A 19,569-nucleotide genomic window follows, 5' to 3' on the forward strand; every position below is an offset into this window, starting at 1 on the left:
TCTTTCCGTGTATATATATATATCTTGCATGTTTATTTTTCAGGCCCATTTTCATAATATATGGTTAACGAAAAAGTTAGGTTAATAATTAAAATTTGAAAATTAATTAAAACTTCATAAGCTTATAGTCGCAAATAAACTATAAAGGTTACGTGTACATTAGGGCTTCAATATTTGTTCGAATTTGACGTTATCCGGATATCCATTTATCCGGATTACGAATATAATTAAATGTGCTTCAAATTCGGGTTATCCAGATACCCGAATCTTCTAAGATATCCGAATAATAAAAGTATCTTATCGGATCTGGATCCGTATTTCGAATTCAAATCTGGATTCGCAACAAATTTAGATTCGAAATCGAATTTAAGTTTGTAGTAGATTTGGATTCGAATTTGTATATAAATTCGATAACTAAATATGAGAGTGAAAAAATGTGTTAGATATAGCTAAAAGAGTATATCTTTAAATATAATAGATAAATTAAAGTGCATTTTTCAAAAAATAAATTTATGTTATTTTAAAATTATAATAAAATAAATACATAGCGGCTGTAGGATGTATTTTATTCGAATTTAGATCCGGATCCTAACTCAGATCCGGATTCGAATAATCGGAATAATCCAGTTTTGAGATTCGAATTGAAATCGATCTTGAATATCCGAATACTTAAAAGCCTTAGTGTACGTTAGTTGAGTTAGTATCAAGTTAATTTGATGGTTATTGAGTCCTACACTGCAAATTCAAGTGTGTAAATCTGTAGTCTGTCACTTTTTACGCATTTATACGCGTGTTATATTTTTACACATTTTATCTGTGTTTTACACAGTTAAAATACGTATTTTTTACGTATTTTTTACACGCTTATACATATGGTATTATTGTAAAATTAAGCGTGCAAAAATACGCATTTAACTGTGTAAAACACAGATAAAATGTGTAAAATATAACACGCGTATAAAGTGACTACAGATTTACACACTTGGATTTGGAGTGTAATCAAACGTCATTAAACAATAAATTTCTTGATAATTTTTAACCTTTAGGTAACTATACATTGTGAAACTGGGCCTCAAACGCTCATATATTTCTAATACATTATCTTTAAAAAGTGACGAGAGAGAGAGAGAGAGAAATTAAATTCCAATTGAAATATTTAAGATAATAGAAGCCGCTTTACGTTATCATAATAAAATTGTTGATCCGAACAGTGACGGGAAAGAAAATAGCTGTGCGGTGATTGGTCTAGAATTAAGTAAATAAGAACGCATGCGAACGCGATCGAAAACGATTTCGCGAGGCCAGAGATAAGGGAAGCAACGAGAGGAGAATGAGGAAGGGGGGAGGGGAGGCGGGAGCGCGAGCTTTAATCGAATATCCCGAAATGCATCAGGTGCGTCGCGGAAGCCCTAAATGACAAAACGACTCGCGCGCGCGTGGCGCTTGCAGCATATAGTTTCGGGTTCTCAGCAGGGATTGGGGCAATACGTAGCGTAAACGTACGAGAGAGACAGGAAAGGGAGGAAAAACGGGGGTGGCTGGGTGGGAAGAGGACAGAGGACGGACAGAGAGAAACACAGTTACGACCCGCTAATAAGCCTCATTCCTCGATACGCGCGCAGGGAGAATAATTATGGGCTTGCGCAGTGCGCTCAAGTCTTCGGACGGGCAGGCAGGGGGTCGGGAAAGGGGTTGGCAGGACGAGGGGGGGGGGAGAGGAGAGAACCGGGTTGCCGAGAGGGTGACCGAGGAGAAATAAAGCCCCGAGCCCAGCCGGCGAATGCGGCCGCGCGTGCGGATGCTGAAATCTCGTTCCGCCCGCTCGTCGTCGTCCACGTCGTCCGCGTCGTCCGCGTTCTCCACCTCGTCGTCGCGGTCCCGCGTCTCGCGCGTGGTCCAACCACCGCCGAGAAACGTTCCCGCGGGAGAGAAAGAGGAGAGAGCGAAATCGAACGCGGATTCGCGCGCGGGCAGATACGCACGCGTGCGTGCGTGCGTGCGTGCGTGCGTGCGTGCGTGATTGCGGGTGTGCGCGCGCGAAAGGGTGCGTGTGTGTGTCTCGTGCGTGGGCACCCCGGGGGAGGAAGAGAACAAACCCCGGTGGCGGCTGGTGCGTTGTGCTACGCGCCGTGCGACACTCTCCGTCGGCGATGGCCTCGTTTCACCCCTAGACCTATATATATATATGTATATACACGTATATATACATATATATATATATATATATGTATATATATACACACACGCATCTCGCCCACATCGCTTCGCGTGACGTTCTCACCCCGGATATGCCGAGGCATGCGCCGTAAAAATCCCGGGATTGATGTATCGCAGAGCGCAGGTACGCGGCCCGGCATGCGGTGGCGGTGCATACGCACCCGCGTCTCGTGCGTTTGCATGCGTTCGCGCCGTCCGGTACGCCTCGATCGGCTTGCGATCCGGCTTACGGCCGGATTGTTAACGTGACACTCGAATAGATAAATATTAGGTTGGTGCGGAGGTCTCGTTCCATACTTCCATTCGGACTCTATTGAATCAAATTCGAAAAACCGAAAGAGATTGAAAAAATTTCTTTTCGAAGAAAGAGGATACATTCGAATCCGTTATGATAATTTTGCTCCAATTTCGTTCCAACTTCCGTATTAATATTTGGCAAATACGCACCAGCCTAATAATCAATTAATGTGTCCTAATTAAGTTAATTACAAAAAATATATCTTTGAATTTTTTAAATGTTATTTCACGATAATGCACCACTGCCTAAACGTGCTTCGACTTGAAAATGTCTAATAAATGAATTTTTTTGTTCCTTGTCCAATTTTTTTATTTTTATTTTTTTTCCCTCACTATTATCAATAAAATTGGCTTATCCATTATTATCATTTTTACTTATTCATTTAATTTATTCTTGAGATTTCCCTATCTTCTTGGAAAGATTTGAATCTATCAGATTTAAAATTAAGAGACGGAATGTACAATATGTGCTCGATATATACGAGTGAAAGTACACAATATTTTTTTTAATGCATTTTATATAACTATATACTTATATATAACTGCACGTATTTTAATTTCCCAGATCTGCATTTACTACCTGCTATGCATAGCAGCAGTGACCTTGACGTATACCTCCGACTTGGAGATTACTACAACGAGAAGTCGGGACTGTCCACCAGAATGTATTTGCCTTTCTCCAAAACAGGTAGAAAGCAACAGCTTGTAACAGCATTTCTTAATTTTTCGTAAGAATACGCGGTGTTTCTTTATTATAAATATCTCATAATTATTGAAGAATTGAAAAGAGAGGGGGAAAAAGTTTATTTGACAGCATATATTCACCCTTCTCAAAAAAAGGTCGCGGACTTTAAACAGAATTTAAACTTTCGAGGTCTCCGTATACGGAAATGAAATCTCCGCGATAAGCCAAAATGACATTTCGTATGATTATTTTTCGTAAATGTTGTCAACCAGCTTTTGTTGTAAATGTCACAATGGATAGTAATTACAACGATTTCCGTGTCTTCGTGCGCTCCATGTGAAATGAAACGCGGCTCTTGCGTTGCAGGTGCTCTGCAATACAGGCGGCCTCGAGGACATCCCGGCGCACCAGCTGCCGGAGACCGTCGAGGAGCTGTCGCTGACGAAGAACAACTTCCCGGTGATAAAGGGCGACGCGTTCGCCGGCCTCCGGGCTCTACGTAAGCTCACCCTGGACGGCAACAACATCACCTCCATACGACCGTTCGCGTTTCGCGGCCTGAACCGGCTGCGCGAGCTGTCAATCCAGCACACCCCGCTGCCGTACATTGAGAAGTTCTCGTTCGCCGCGCTGCAGAACGTCTCGGTGCTGCTGCTGGCGAACAACAAGATCCGCTACGTCGAGGGCTACTCGTTCGCCGGAACGTCGAACGTGAACGTGATCCTACTGAGCAACAATCCGCTGCTGACGATTCGCAGCCACGCGTTCGCCGGCCTCACCAACGTCAACAATCTCATCTTCCCGTCCGGCATCCGCACGATCGAGCAGGAGGCCTTCGACGGCCTCCAGTACGTCGGCCAGCTCAAGCTCAGCTACATGGACCTGTCCGGGCTGCAGGCTTACACCTTCCGCGGCCTCCAGCACGTGCACTCGATCTACATCCAGGAGAGCGACCTCGGCGTGGTGCAGAGGAACGCGTTCGCCGGCCTCAAGCACGTCGGCCGTCTCAACGTGCTCAACAACAAAATCGACCTGATCGAGCGTCTGCATCTGCGCGACGACAACCACATCGAGATCCTGCGCTTTCACGGCAATCACGTGCTGGAGGCGCCGCGCCACGCCAAGGACGTCATCCTCGAGGTAGACACGGTCAGCGCGATCGATAATCACTTCCCCTGCGACTGCCAGGCGCACAACGTCCTCGAGAGCGACTTCGCCCGCGGCAGCAGCGCCGAGTTCCAACGTCGCAACTACTGCATCTCGCCGTTCGAGTACAACGGCAAGCCCATGAACGTCGTCGACTTCGACCTCGTCGCGCGATGCCACGACAACGTGATCCAGGACAACTTGGGCTCGGGCGTCATCGAGATGTCCCGTTTCTCGGTGCTGCTGCTGATCGTCTTCCTGTTCGCGACAAACTTCTTCCGATGAGCGGTGTACTTGCAACTCTTCCGATTTCTTCGACGATTATTCCGCGCTTTTAGATGCTCGAGGCGACGACGAACGTCGAGAGAACGATCGTATATTTAATAAGTGCGCGCTTACTGCTGTACGGCCAGTGTCGAGAGGTCTTCCTCCTTTGCCACCTTCCTCGGCGGAATCTTCCTTCTGAAGCGGAGAGTCTTATTTGAAGTCCAGTGAAGTTGACGAAGCAAGAAGACGTTTCGTACACTAGGTATATTATCATCGTAAAGTATCGTATCAATCTCAAGCACGAAAGAAATTTGCATTAGAAAAAAAAAAAGAATTACGCGATTCGGAATAATCGACAAAATGCCGCAGACTTTAAATTAACTAGATCTCTACGAAGTTGTAATTAGCAGATGAAATTTCAACACCGCAACAAGGTATAAATTTGACTCATTAAAACGACAGACTAGAATCTAATTTTAATTTCTAACATTATAAATTAAGTGGCTTTAACATTTAAAAAGTAATCCAATCGTAAAGAATTTCTTTTGCTGTTTTCTAGTTTATTCGGAAGATTCTTTTGAATTTTTTCAAAGAAACTCATTTTTATCCAAATTATTATATTAACCATTCTCGCAACTAGCCTTGAAAATGTAAAGAATAACAAATTCATTAGCTTTTGCCTTTAATTCAATTATTGCGAAAAGATCCCATCCCAGAGAGGATTAAACGAGAGCTTTTTATAGATTGTTGTACGAGATGTGATATTTCCCGTCGTTAATCGAGAAAAATATCACCATTAAAGGGACACAAATAAAGAGTCGCAAAAAAACTAAAAAAAGATAGCAATAAACGAGCTCCTGTCCCCGTAACATTTGTCTGCAATATTATTCTCGATAATATCGGATCGAGATATATGAAACGTTTCCAGGCGTGACGAAAGATTTATTCGCGCGAAAAGCCACTGTTGCGGCAGTACGAGCGGAAAAAAAGAATGCGCGGCTAGTCATTATAATTAATGCCAAATGGATACATATCCTCTCTCGCACATATGAAAGTGAACAAAACGTGATCTCACATATCGAGAAGATCGTTTAGCGTCGAGAATACTTCTTCGTTCTCTTGGTAGAATAATTAAAGACGCGAGGAGCGCATAATTTTATTACATTTCATCTATCGCATCTGAAATATTGATATGTAAGTTGTTATTATCGTTTATTTTATATAAGAGAATTTTATATACACTGTTGTTTATATACCACTGCCGCGCATGTGGTTTAGTTAATGCGATAAATTACTTAGACGCGAGCTTTTCTTCTTTACTATCGTCTATTCTGTGCGCATTTGACGTTAAATATGCTCTCATTTTACGACAGCGAATGCATGATTTTTTTATTATAACTCATTAGAAATGTGTTTTTAGCGCTCAAATGCGTAACAACACGGGCCCTATGTGCACTTCCTTCATATTTTTTTCTCGCAATCGAGACAACAGAATCCGCGATATCACGATCGTCGATCGCGGATAGCGTCATGAGAGATAGAACATTATTACGAGCTTTAACTGGCCGGCAAACTGGACCAGCACTGTCGCATTCACTTGAGGCTTCGAACTTTGCGAGTCGTATACGTTTTTTAGGGACATTGAATAGGAAAAGTGAAAGTATAATAGAATTTTATCCGCTAAGCAAAGGGCCTCTGACTCGATTTTTTTTAATTACACACACACACACACACACACACACACACACACACACACACACACACACACACACACACACACACACACACACACACATATACACACACATTGTAATTTAAACATTAGTTACTAACAAAATTTCGCATTATGACATATCTTGACATAAAGATATAATATCGAGAATCTAGGCATATATGGATATATAATTTTGGAAAGCGAGGGTCTTACCTTTTAAATAGGTCCATTACAAATCTTACTTCCGGGTCCAGGAATCCGAGCTATGCGCCTATACGTTCACGCCTGCTTTACGATCCCATTAGTATAGGCTGAGGGATCATTTAAATAATTCGAAAATGAGATGAAAGTATCTAGCAATTAAGTATAATATGCACGTTTAATTGCGATGACGCGCAAGATCGTTGAAAAGGAATAGAGAATTCCTTTTGCATAGAATTACACGGTTTTAAAAAGGAATCGAAGGCTGAGACTATAATCTATTTTTTATCCTTTATCGGGAAATCAAAAATTCAAAAATAATTTTGAAGTAATCCGTTTGCAAAATGGTTTTGAAAATAAAATTATCTCCAATTTCGAATAAAAGAAAAAAGTAAAAATATCCCACCGAACAATTCATGTATCAGTTTTTGATTGTTCCTATTATGTTTTGATATATGCATTTTTGTCAAAATATTTTAATCCATGTATTCTTTAAAAATACAGTTTAATCCGTATATTTTCCGAAATGCAACGCATTTCGGGACGGAGTGGATAACAGTGTTTACAAAATGGTTTTGAAATTGAAATTATGTCCAATTTCGGATAAAAAAAAAAGATAAAATATCCCATTGTACAATTCAGTATCAATTTTCGATTGTTCCTATTCTGTTTTGATACATGTATTTTTGTTAAGATATTTTAAATACATTTTAATTCGCATATCTTCAGAAATTATGCAACGTATTTCGAGATGGAAGTGGATAACAGTGTATCACATGCTCAACACTTTAGACGAATAATTAATATGAATCCTTTTTTTTGTACGCATATACGCGTATATAAAGATCGATAGTAGTATCGACGAGATTTCCATTAACGTGGAATTCTTCTGTGACATCGCCACGCTGTCGATTTCGTCGGCGTTACCTTAGAAATTGCTTATCTATATCCCACACATTTGAAATCGCATGCAAATAATTTGCTTTTATCGAGGCCAGTAAAAATGCCGCATCATTTAATTAGACAAGGTACTGACTCCCTAAAAAGTCACGATATACGAAATGCTTCCGAGTTACATTTGATACTGTGAACAGCCGTATACACAGTTTGTATAAAAAATATTTACTGTGCCAACGTTTTCTATTTACTTGACATTGTAAATCGGGTAAATATTCAAGAATACGAAGGGAGAAAAAAAAAGAAAGTATCACAAGTAGGAAATTTTAAACGATATATACCACAGAACATTTTGTTCTTCGCGTAGTAATCGAGTTCGTAAAAAAAAATATTGCTTCATAGATAAAAATACATTGGCGTCCAAAGGCTATATATGAACTGAATCAGAGAGTTACGAGCGATAATGCTATATTATGCTTACAATTTAAAAAAAAAAACAAAAAAAAACACAATATAAAGCGTGTTTCGCTGCCATTCGTAATGGAAGATTTGCTTGGCCTTCGGTCAGCATAATAACCGAGGACCAACCTAGCTTATATTTTTTACCAATGTTTGAAATAGCGTTTAATAGACACCAATTATTGAAAAACTGTAATCTTTCATTGTAGTTAGAGTGTCCCGTCATATAATAAATGGAATAAACATTAATATGCAGTCTCGTATGATTTCTCACAATTGTCTAATGCCACTGAAGATTCCTCGGAAAACTCTTTCGAAACAATTTCTTTACCGTCGTGTGAAATGTGTGAATATTGTAGTAAGATTTTTCAATAAACCTGACTCGTATTATTCATCTGAAATTGATAGAACTCGTGGTATGTAAATATTTAAATAATTTAATATATATTTGAGACCGCGATATTTAATTAACAACATACTCTTTACAGCAAGTATCACTTAACAGTAAGAGTACACATTTCATTCTATATACTTATATTAATCTAGCACATTGTTAGAAAGCATTCAATGAATTGAAACGGTTGGTGGATTCGGAACAGGATCGAATTCGCCAACGCTCTCCATATATTGTACATCTTTACGGTACGGTTTCAACTCCCAGTGCATTCGTGATTCCATCGTCGTTAACGCGATGCCAAGATCTTCTAGAGTTGGCAATTCGTTTGATACTTTATCAGATATAGTTTCCTGTAAAATGCAATACGACAAATTTAAAGATACTTTTTAATTTATTATATAAATCGTATTCCATTAGTCTGCACGTTCTTTCATAGTAAAATTAAATTAACGTACCCTCTCCATATATTCCCATTGCAAATATCCCCATGGATATCCGGCAGATAAAAATTCGTTCAAACTAATTTTAAGTTTGAAAAGTGGAGCATATTTCAAGTCTACTCGCCTGTAGCCGTCTTCGACTGGATCATGTATCCGTATTCGATGGAACCAGTCAAGTAATTCAGACAGTTTGTAACGATTCGGCCTGTGCAAATAAAATATTCATTTTGAAAAAAAAAAAAAACAATCTAATGATAGAATTGTAGGGTGCTGTACTCGTGTCCATACCCGACAAACTGATAAGTCTTGCCAATTGTGTTTTTAGGATCCTTCGCAATAGCGGTAATACCTCCGGCGACGTCGTATACGGCCACTGGCTGTTTTTCCGTCTTTTCACCTTTTTCCCATAATGGTACAGTCCTACGAATGCATTCCATTGTCAGAGAATCGTAAAGGCATAATTTCTAATGGGCTGGAAAATATCATTTTCACGCAAAATTACCTGAAATGGTGTCTCATCATGTGGGAATACAGTTTTAAAAATCGATCCTCCTGACCCCATATATCCGCCGGCCGAATAATTGTAGCCTCGGGAAACTCTTCTCGCACTGCACACTCACCTTCCCATTTCGTGCGAAGAAATTGAGAACCGCCATCCAGTACGTGTGACTTAACATGGGAATATTAAAGCACGAAATTGCAAAAACCGTCATAATTTAATACGAAACATAAATGCAGTTCAATCTACCTCCAACTCGTCGCCTACGTTTAGGGCGGACACATGGATGAAGTGCTCGACATTCGCCTCCTTGCACAGTCTAGCGAGCCTCCTGGCCCCCTCGACGTGCACCTCGTGAAAAGTGAAGTTCTTAGTTTCCCAATCTCGTCCAATCAGATTGATAACCACATTGGAGTACTTGATGCACTTCCTTATCGACTCCTCGTCACGCAGATGAAACGGATGAAACAAGACTTGTCCCAAATCTCCGCAGAGCTTCAGTGGCATGCAATTGTACATATCACCTCTGTACGGTATTATTAACTGCAAATCAAGTAATAACAATCAATCGAAGAGCTGACTATATCGTATCTCAGTTATGTCATTGTATTGCAGTGGAAATTGCTGTCATAGAAATCTGTTGGCTTCCTTTCTTTCAAAGCATTATATGTACCTGGGTACCGAGCTTGCCAAGGCGATTGCAGACGTAGCGCCCGACGAATCCAGTTGCACCGAACAGCGTGCATACTATGCCGTTGAAGGAACTACGGCCACCTGTGCCTCTCTTTAAAGAAGCGGTGGTAGGATCTTTTATGATTCGTGGCTGCGACGAATAATGATTCGTCTGCACCGCAACGGCCGCGATGCATGTTGTCTGCTTTCCTGTGAAATACAAAAACAAATGTGAACCGTGTTGGTTATGTAATTGTGAAATGTTATCCGTCACACAGTAACGTAAAAAAAATTACAGGCGATTTTACGTAGAACGTTTACACACTTTGATTCAGGGAAAGAGACTAAATATTGCAAAAGGCAGAAGTAATCTGTCAATCTTACTTGCTGCTTGTAGAGTGTATCTCGGAATCAAGGCGGCCATCTTTTTCGGCCATCCATATGGACTGACGACTGTGCGGAATTCTTTGACAAGTGTTAACTAACACTATCAATTAGAAATATATTTTCAAAAGATTGAATGAGATGAATCAAATGATTTAGATGCTTGACCAGAAAAATTGTGTTATAAAAATTTATGTCAGTTTTTTTTAAACATTCTAAAATTATTATATTATATAACATATAGGTTTTTCGATCTTATTTTATATTATATTTGAACTATTTTCGTAAAAGTGAAATGTACAATAAATATTTCAAAACTTATGTTACTTGTCTTGCCAAATCATATTTAATTGAATTGAACAAAAATAATATATTGATTGTTGATATTAATATTTTAATTAATTTTGATTATACATCGAATATGATACATTATATATTTTCAGAAGATTGAGTTGAATCAAATGATTTAGCGCTGTTTGACTAGAAAAATTGTGTTATAAAAATTTATGTCAATTTTTTTTAAATATTCTAAAATTATAATTATATCATATAACATAGGTATCTCGTCTTTTTTACATTATTTTCGTAAAAGCAAAATGTACATACAATAAACATTTCAAAACTTATGTTTTTGTCTTGCCAAATAATATTTAATTGAATTAATTAAACAAAAATATTGATTACGTATATTTTTAGAACATATTCCTTAATTATATTATTAACGTTATAATTCACATTGCAAATCTTATCAAATAATTATGTTATCCAAATACTGTCGAAACAAACTTATAATATATAGTAGTACAATTATTGGAATATTATCGAAAATTCATTGGTTATTAAAAAAGTAAATATATCGGAAGAATATTTCTGCAAGAGATAACATGACATCAAAAAGACGATTTAAATTTTGCGACAGGAAAATCGAATTACTTTATTTATGAATTTTAGAACGCAATTAGGATGCGTTCCCACTGAGCGCGTCATACGTTGCGTCATCCGAATTGACCAATCAAAACATCCCATTTTATTGCGTAATTTGCTGCACGATCTGGGATTTCAAAGGAAAATTATAAAGGAATTACAAAGGAAGATTCTTTTATCTCTAGAATGTTGATTAACCTAATCGATGCGTCGCGCAAGGAGTCGCGCGGCAAATAATGCAATAAAATAAGATATTTTGGTTAATTAATTCGTGACGCGACGGCTGACGCGACGCGTGACGCGCTCAGTGGGAACGCACCCTTACGCTTCATCGAGCAAATTAGCGACTTCTTTCGGAATAGTTGTGAATTACAAGAGAGTAGTTTAAAAAAATATCCGATAATCTCTGCAATTACCAGTTTTCAAAACTCGTCGAAAGTACTGCGTTCTGCGACTGATCGAAGAATGAATTTTTAATACTTATTTTCAAATTGTGTTGAAAAGCGCGAAATTGAAATCAAATTTAGTTCACATCTCAAAAGTATTCTAATAATTTCGGATATTTTTGAGATTACGGAAAGACATATTCCAACTCCTATTATCTCCCGTCTGATCTCTAATGTTCTCTTGGTAATTTGGACCATTTGGACAAAGCGTCGTGCGCGATAGAAAGTTAGACTATCACCAATATTTCATGAGTAAGTAGAAGAGGTTATGTATTTCGCAAGAATTCTGCTAGCGAATATCTGACGGATTCTAACGTTGTTTCGCATATTGTTTGCAAAGTAGTGAACAAATGAACGAAACGAGTCAAAGTGACAAACAAAATTGCAGTAATTTTTCTGATCTATAATACATGTCAATGAGTATAATACATAGAATGCATATCAGTGAATTTTTCGGTTTGCAAACGTTCTTCGTATTGCTTGCTGATTCGTAAACAGTGCAGATCTTCCGCATTCCGATTTAAATGTATATATGTATTTCAAATGTTTATATTGAATCAATGATTTATGCGTGATTTCCATTTAGGAAATTGATCTGTCGTAATTAAATGTTTTAAAAATGTCGTTCCTTTCGCGATATCAACCCAGTAAACACCAATTAGTTACATGTAACGTACTTGTTAGTTGTAATTACCATTCAACAATATATAACTATAACAGTACATGTTACATGTAACGCTTGTTAATTGTAATTTCCCTCAACCACTCAACAATATAACTATAACAGTGTTACATGTAACGTACTTGTGAGTTGCAATTTCTCATTCAACAATATAACTATATAACATAACAGTGTTATGTTGAGTGGGAAATTACAAGTATACGTTACATGTAACTTGGTGTTTGCTGTTATGCTGTTATTGCTGAAACAGTTATGCAACTATGCGAGCGATGTGTATATGTATCTCAATTGTCATGTTTCAGCGAATTAAAGGGCCACAATAACAATGGCTAAGGCAGCTGTGTATAATTACATGAAAACGCAAAATAGACCTTACAGCGTGAATGACGTAGTCACAAATTTACACAATGAATACAACAAAAATGCGGTACAAAAGGCAATGGATCAATTGGTGGCGGATGGAAAGCTGTTCGAAAAGGTAAAACAAGATTTATAGACAGCCTGTCTAATGGAATATATAAAAAAAAATGCTAATCACAACTTGTCCTTAGGTTTACGGCAAACAGAAAATTTATTGCGCTGTCCAAGATTCAAAGTACGACACTGACGAGCTATTGAGGATCGACAAGGAATTACAAAATCATGCCAATGAGGTCGAAAACAAATATCAGGAAGTCGTGAAAGACATGAAGGAACACGAGGCACTTTTGGCATCTCTGAAGTCGAGTTTGACGTTGGAAGACGCTCAAAAAGAAAAGGCCGCGCTGCAACAAAGTGTAAAACAGTTGACGCATAAATTGGATGAGTTGATGGAAACGAATGCTTCTGAGGACTTGCAAGAGTCTAAACGGAAGGCGCAAGAGAATCTGGACGAGTACTCGCGCGAATATTTAAAGAGAAAGAAGATATGTATGGAAATCATAGACTGCATTCTGGAAAATTATACTGGTAACAAAGAGGAACTGTACGAGGAAGTAGGCATAGATTCAACGACTGTATAATAATCAGTGATAAAAGAGTTCTTAGTTTTACAAGTTGCAATTATTATATTTATTTTTCGTTTTCTTATATGTAAATTTCTTATACGTAACGTCATAGATATATTTAATGAACGAAGTGAAATGTTTTGCGTTGAAATGATTAACATTGAAATATCAAATTATTAATTTACATATATGTATAAAAAAATATTTATAAATTTGACTGTTGCAAGAATTACATATGAAAATACTCGTGGTAGATTAAATAGAATTACTTTAAGCTGTATAAGTAGCATGTCACGATATTAGTTGATTTTTAATTGTAGCAGACAAATCATTATTTATTTTGTGCGTTTATATTTTTTTACAATGTGTTGCGTTATATAGGGCATTTTGAAACTGTTATATTCTCTCTAATCATGGATTTTCTCGAATCATGGAACTAATATTCAAGCCAGCAATACACTTAATTACTATCTCTAAAATTACATTAAAATTTATACTGGGGAAATGAAAGTATTGAAAACTTTTAATTTTAGGAATTTAAATCGGTGAAAATTTAATTTGCAACTGAGAAACAAATTCCGCGTTAAAGTAGTGATTAAATTTTTGTAATCGAAAAATGCAATTTTTGTTTGTCCAACAGTATGTAACTGAGAGAGAATATGATAGTTTTTGAATTTTTGGTATATGAAATTACAATATCCTTACATTATTACAACAAATGTCTTCCTCATGTCTTTCTTTGTATTATTTACATGCCTAAACTACTATGTACAAATAATTGAAAATTTTCAATCAGGATATAATATATTCTTAAAAAAGAATATAAAATATATTCCTAACATAATATACGAAACATATAATTTTATTTTGTTATGTAATACCCCATTAAAGCAGCAACAGCGTAGAATGCAGCGGTAGTCATATCAGTGTGTACGGTGACCTGTAACATAAATTGGAATATTTATTTTAAAAAGAATTTATTATTTCCTGTGGAATTTTATTTTACTAGAAAATGCGTCTACATATTAAGAATAAGTGGTAAGAGTTAAAGATTCAAATGCAATTACAAAATGCGCAACAGTAAGTGAAGATCGAACGTTTGTTTTCATTAATAATACGATTTAAATGAATTTCAAACACATTCGCATTTTTATAAATATACTTTCAGTAAGTCGATTTTACCTGAATAACATTGATATTTATTTTCACGAGAGGAGTCCCTTCAGTCTGTCCTTTATTTTGCCCGCCAGTCCGTCCTTTACTTTGTCCTTTATTCTGTCCTTTATTCTGTCCTTCAGTTTTTTTAATAATCCAAACCACGGAATCTTTCTGATCGATTGAGCTTTGAACTGCGGCAGGTACTTCCTGAGTAACGATTCTTTGTCCTTAGGTATTACTCCTTCTAGCACGCATTTGCCGTTCAGGCAGATCTGAAAAGTGTCAGATAATAAATATCATGTAATCGCTAATATTGTATTTAATATAACAATTTCTTAGTTTTATTTTTACAATATTAACGTTATGGCTATTTCCCAAGCAGTTTGATATTTTAAATAACATTTGAAAAATAACAGAACTCACTAAACCGTCTCCGCAAGAAGAACCTTCCGCTGCTGGCGCGGTCGCTTTGCAAATGCCCTCGATATTAGGATATTGACACTCCAAGCCAGTACAGACCAATGGGTCTTTCTGCAAAGAACGTATACAGCGTTGTAAATTTCTTCAAAATTTTCCCAGAATAAAGTTGATTTTACATATGAAAATACATTGAAATTGTGACAGCTTTAACTTACGTTACACGCCTTCGTATTATCCCCGAAGACCTTTCTACATTGGTCATCCAAGGACATCAAAGTCCCGGGTAAAATACGCGTTATTGGTTCACCCATTTCAGGCTCGTTGTAAAGGCACTTCGCTCTGTCTTCGCTGAGAAATAATTCTTAAATTAATACCTATAATTAATTATAATTAAAAAAAGAAATATGCATCGTGTGGTACTTGATAAAATTGTAGAAGGCGTCTATGCTACACGAGGACCATTCGAAGCCGTTCTCGTGCAACATCAATCCGCTGCCCATGATGAAGCCATCATGAGCTGAACAATCTCCGGCGCCCTTCGGATTGCCGTCGTGACGTGCCCCTATCCTGCAATGCGAAAAAATCGTTTTATCATTGAAAGTTTCTCAAATTTATAATTGAGTAACCATATATATTGTATTACTATGAGATATATATGTATCTTTTTTTTTCCTTACATATGTTTATAATTATCGTTAATGATACAAAAATGATCCATACATCTCTTTCGCGCACAAATTGCATAGGCTGCGTTCCATTTGGCGCTTACAGCTGGTTACAGCGCTCACAAAATCATTTCCTTGTTGTTTATCAAATATTAAACAAAGACAAATGATGCTTATAAGCGCTGTAAGCGCCAAGAGGAACGCAGCCATAGTATATTGAATTCAATTATTAGTCAAATTATTGACCAAAATTCAATGAATTTCAATAAATATAATTCATTGAGTTTCTTTTTTTTACGTTGACAGAAAAAAAACTATGCAAAATGTATGCAAACATTAGACTTACAGATGGCCGATTTCGTGAGCCGTAGGAATGATACCGGAAAATCCACCGTTGTCCTCAACGATTCCAACGGCCTCGGATGATTGCTTCGTTGCGTTTCTGTCGCACGCACCGGCTACATACGCGTAACCTGCGGCCGAAAAATTCAACATTATTTCATATTTTTGTAGAAGGTCATAATTAAGATATACGCGGAAAAACAGCCGCGTTTGCCATACTGGCCGTACATATAATGATATTTTGATAGACTTACCCAAAGTCGACGTGTCGCAATAATCATCAGTGATCATATTGCACATATCCAGACTGAAATTATATCGAATTATTTTTTTTGTCGTTTACGCGCTTATGATTTTTGAGTGATTTCAGAAATGAAGGCAGAAACGCATGGAAAGTACCGGGTTATACTTACTGTGTCATAGCGATCGCCATGTCGTAAAAATCTTTTGGAAATCTGCTCTCGCGATAAAAGTAATCTGCCATGCCGCGTAAAGCACGATCCGCGTCTAAATCTCGTTCTGAAATTTTGATACGACTGTTTTCTAGATACGGAATCGCATCCTTGTCCTGAAACACAATGAAGTATAAGTTAAAAGTAATTTTGAAAATAACAAAATGCATAGTACATATATTAAATATAATATAATAAATACACGTAATATTTGACTAACAGAAATTGTTATCTTCTTTTGGCTTTTGATGCAAAATATAATTGGAAAATATTTATATGCTGATGTGATACACACGTATTTCAGTATAATGAAGTATTTAGTATGCTAAGCTGTGTATGTTAAGAAACTTACCACGCCTATAATTATTCCTGCGATATTAAATCGAATTTTCGGTGTGGTTAGCAAACGATACCTCAAATCAACTCCGTTCCAAAACGCGACGAGATATTTTACGACCTGCTCGATATTTCCGCCAAGTATTCTGCAATAAAAATTAATATTGTATTAATAAAATTAATAATAATATTGTATTAAAAAGTAACATATGTTTGTTAGAGAGAGAGAGAGAGAGAGAGAGAGAGAGAGAGAAATCATGATTGTTCGTAGTCCGACCGAAATTTCGGTTTTGGTTTCGATTACGGCCAGTTTCGTTAAAAAATCAGGGTTTTGTTTTGTTTTCGAGCCGAAATTAAGAAAGAAAATTTCGGTAAATCGAAACTAACTATTAGTTTATAACACACCGACGACTTGTAACACAAATTTTGTGAGAAATACTTAAGATATTGATAATATATATTTTAATAAGATATTATAAAATCTTATTTTTTTAAAAATATATAAATTTCACATGATTTCCTATGATTTTCTGAAAATCATACGGCTTTGTAAGACTTATTCAACAGTTTCGGTTTCGGTTTCGGTTTCGGCCTAGAAAATGAGCAAAAACTGAATATAATTCATTTTCGGTTTCGGCCAAAACTAAAAAAGTGGTTTTGGTCTGTAATTTTTCGCAATTTATAATTGATGTTATTTCACTTACTTATATATGCTGTAGTCGGCCACTATTATAAATTCTGGATAAATGGTGTCCGGGGCATTGCGTTTCTCTCTTTTCTCGCTCTTAGGATCTGCAATTTCTAAAGAACCAGAATAAGTATTAATAAGAGACACACGCGCGAACTGAAATTTGCGCGAATCCAGAAAGGAATATACCACGCGAAATTCTTACGCGGGCACTCGAATAGCTTACTCAAATCTGCGTAGTGATCCGACGAAGGTACTTTGTAGACTACGTGATGATGCGTGTAGGCGAAGTCATCGTCGCTCGTCACGTTCTTCGTGTGAAGTGGCTCGAGGAGCTTCTGTCCTCCATAAAGAACGTGCCTCAGAATTCGTTGCGGCAGAGATTTGATTACAAATGTTTTATTAAGTACTCCATCCTGCAGAAATAAAAGCGTCGTTGATTTACGTTTATAAAAAAAAATATTTGATAGCAATTAACTGCGAAGTGTAATAGAGATGCAATTAGAGGGTGCTCTTACCAAGCTTATTTGACCGTCAACACTGGGAGTTAGTAAAATCGAGCTTGAACTTCCTACGTCTTGATACGTGACTCCAAGAGAATCCATGGCCTACGTAAATCGATAAATATAATCAGTGAAAATTTTCCACATGTACCTATCTCGTGCAAAGTACTTATAATATTCTTTTTTATTATCGTAAAAAATATTATAAAGATTGCAGGGTTGGGTAGTGCCTAGTTAAAAATAAAATAAAAATTAAGATAAAAATTAAGTTAAATTATAGTTAAAAAGATAAATAATTTTAATTTAACTTGTTAGTTACATTTTAGATTCTTAACTTTTAATTTAATTTAGTTACATTTTATCGGTAACTATTAACTTTTGATTTATCTTTCTTGAAGTTACATTTTTAATGCTTCTTGTAAACCCAAAATAAAATAAAATTAAATTAAATGTCTAAGTTAGTGTCTTCAAACTCAAATTTGAACATGAGAACATACATCGCAAGGCAATTGTAATAATATAATAAATTTAGTCTGACCGCGAGAAGAAATCATTGTTCGCGGACCTTCTATGCAATAAATCACGTTGGAAGAAGTCCTTCGAAATCGGTCCTCTTTCCGCGGCTCGACAGAAATAAGTATAACAAATATACACTTTATTTAGAAACTTTATTTAGAACCTCTAAAATTATAAAATGAAAAAAATTTAACTTTGACTTTTCAATTACTTTTTTTATTAACTTACCTTTTAATTCAATTAATTTTATTATAGACTAACTTGTATCTTAACTAGTTAAATTTTTAAGACTGTTATAACTTTAACTTAGTTTAAAAAAAAATTAACTTACCCTAAAAATTAAGAGACATATACATACCTTGGGTACTCGTTTGTATTGCAATCCTTCGGGTGCTTCCGGATTAGATGAAGCGATCCACACGGGCGTATTCTTATTGGCGAGGATACCTTCCGTAGGAGTCAAGTACAATTTCACGTCATCATTGAAGATCTTGAGCTTCAACTCTTTCTTGCTTTCTTCGATATCTTTTTTTGTTATGCGATGCTGTACGGGTACCACTTCGTACTCAGGTACTGAAAGTTAATATAAATCGAGATTACGCAAAAACTATATAAGACTACTATTCCGTAATATAATTGTGATTATGTTATAATGTTATTAATTATATATAAATTATAATTATTATTGATCTAAGAAAAATTTGAATAATTTATAGAAAAAACAGAAAAGTGTTTCAAGAAAGTACTATGAAAGTGAAAAAAAAAATTTCTCTATAGAAGGAAGTCGATCTAAAAAAAATTTGAATAATTTATTAAAAAAAACAGAAAAAGTGTTTCGAGTAGAGGTGTGCGAATCAAGCATTTGCATAATCCAATCGAATCGAACCGAATCTGAATCCAATTTTCCCAGATTAACATTACATGTTAATTTAAACATAATAAATATCAAAATTTATGATTTACATTATTTTACGCAATGATTTAAACAAACTGAAGACCTGTTTTCGATTTACATCTCATTACAAAGGATCATGATCTTATGTAACATTTTAAACTAGAAAATATTAATATGTGTATACACGAATAATTAGAATGTTTTCGAATATTTTATTAATCTATATGAATACATTACATATATCAAAAATACTTATTTATTAGATAAGAATAATTGGTCGC

The 19,569-nt window shown here is 36.4% G+C and overlaps 4 protein-coding genes across 7 annotated transcripts; 2 read left to right on the forward strand and 2 right to left on the reverse strand.

Annotated features, from left to right (window-relative positions):
- Positions 1 to 2,234: 2,234 nt before the first annotated feature.
- On the forward strand, positions 2,235 to 4,943 carry LOC105451463 (leucine-rich repeat-containing protein 15). 2 transcript variants are annotated; one of them, XM_011691915.1, is made up of 3 exons: positions 2,235 to 2,341; positions 3,080 to 3,202; positions 3,566 to 4,943. In XM_011691915.1, the coding sequence occupies exons 1-3, from the start codon at positions 2,324 to 2,326 to the stop codon at positions 4,628 to 4,630; spliced, it is 1,206 nt and encodes a 401-aa protein (XP_011690217.1). In that variant the 5' UTR covers positions 2,235 to 2,323; the 3' UTR covers positions 4,631 to 4,943. The 2 variants fall into 2 exon arrangements, with proteins under 2 accessions (XP_011690217.1, XP_011690218.1); XM_011691916.1 differs by lacking the exon at positions 2,235 to 2,341 and adding an exon at positions 2,373 to 2,415.
- A 3,383-nt stretch (positions 4,944 to 8,326) lies between these two features.
- On the reverse strand, positions 8,327 to 10,383 carry LOC105451464 (NADH dehydrogenase [ubiquinone] 1 alpha subcomplex subunit 9, mitochondrial). Its single transcript, XM_011691917.1, has 7 exons — positions 10,276 to 10,383; positions 9,893 to 10,101; positions 9,469 to 9,762; positions 9,223 to 9,389; positions 9,009 to 9,140; positions 8,736 to 8,925; positions 8,327 to 8,630 (listed from the first exon to the last, which is right to left on the reverse strand). The coding sequence occupies exons 1-7, from the start codon at positions 10,313 to 10,315 to the stop codon at positions 8,448 to 8,450; spliced, it is 1,215 nt and encodes a 404-aa protein (XP_011690219.1). The 5' UTR covers positions 10,316 to 10,383; the 3' UTR covers positions 8,327 to 8,447.
- Positions 10,384 to 11,530: 1,147 nt separating this feature from the next.
- LOC105451466 (homologous-pairing protein 2 homolog) lies at positions 11,531 to 14,524 on the forward strand. Of its 3 annotated transcripts, none has more exons than XM_011691920.1 (3): positions 11,531 to 11,897; positions 12,630 to 12,805; positions 12,879 to 14,524. In XM_011691920.1, exons 2-3 carry the CDS (start codon positions 12,653 to 12,655, stop codon positions 13,326 to 13,328), a joined length of 603 nt encoding a protein of 200 aa, XP_011690222.1. In that variant the 5' UTR covers positions 11,531 to 11,897; positions 12,630 to 12,652; the 3' UTR covers positions 13,329 to 14,524. The 3 variants fall into 3 exon arrangements, with proteins under 3 accessions (XP_011690222.1, XP_011690223.1, XP_011690224.1); XM_011691921.1 differs by lacking the exon at positions 11,531 to 11,897 and adding an exon at positions 11,904 to 12,032; XM_011691922.1 differs by lacking the exon at positions 11,531 to 11,897 and adding an exon at positions 12,047 to 12,171.
- On the reverse strand, positions 13,544 to 18,827 carry LOC105451465 (venom metalloproteinase 3-like). Its single transcript, XM_011691918.1, has 13 exons — positions 18,752 to 18,827; positions 17,893 to 17,982; positions 17,601 to 17,790; positions 17,391 to 17,487; positions 16,703 to 16,832; positions 16,312 to 16,466; positions 16,153 to 16,205; positions 15,903 to 16,029; positions 15,312 to 15,458; positions 15,107 to 15,239; positions 14,895 to 15,002; positions 14,496 to 14,743; positions 13,544 to 14,253 (listed from the first exon to the last, which is right to left on the reverse strand). The coding sequence occupies exons 2-12, from the start codon at positions 17,977 to 17,979 to the stop codon at positions 14,519 to 14,521; spliced, it is 1,452 nt and encodes a 483-aa protein (XP_011690220.1). The 5' UTR covers positions 17,980 to 17,982; positions 18,752 to 18,827; the 3' UTR covers positions 13,544 to 14,253; positions 14,496 to 14,518.
- Positions 18,828 to 19,569: the final 742 nt, after the last annotated feature.

The sequence above is a fragment of the Wasmannia auropunctata genome, unplaced genomic scaffold (assembly GCF_000956235.1).
Source record: "Wasmannia auropunctata unplaced genomic scaffold, wasmannia.A_1.0 LD336051.1, whole genome shotgun sequence".
Lineage (NCBI taxonomy): Eukaryota > Metazoa > Arthropoda > Insecta > Hymenoptera > Formicidae > Wasmannia > Wasmannia auropunctata.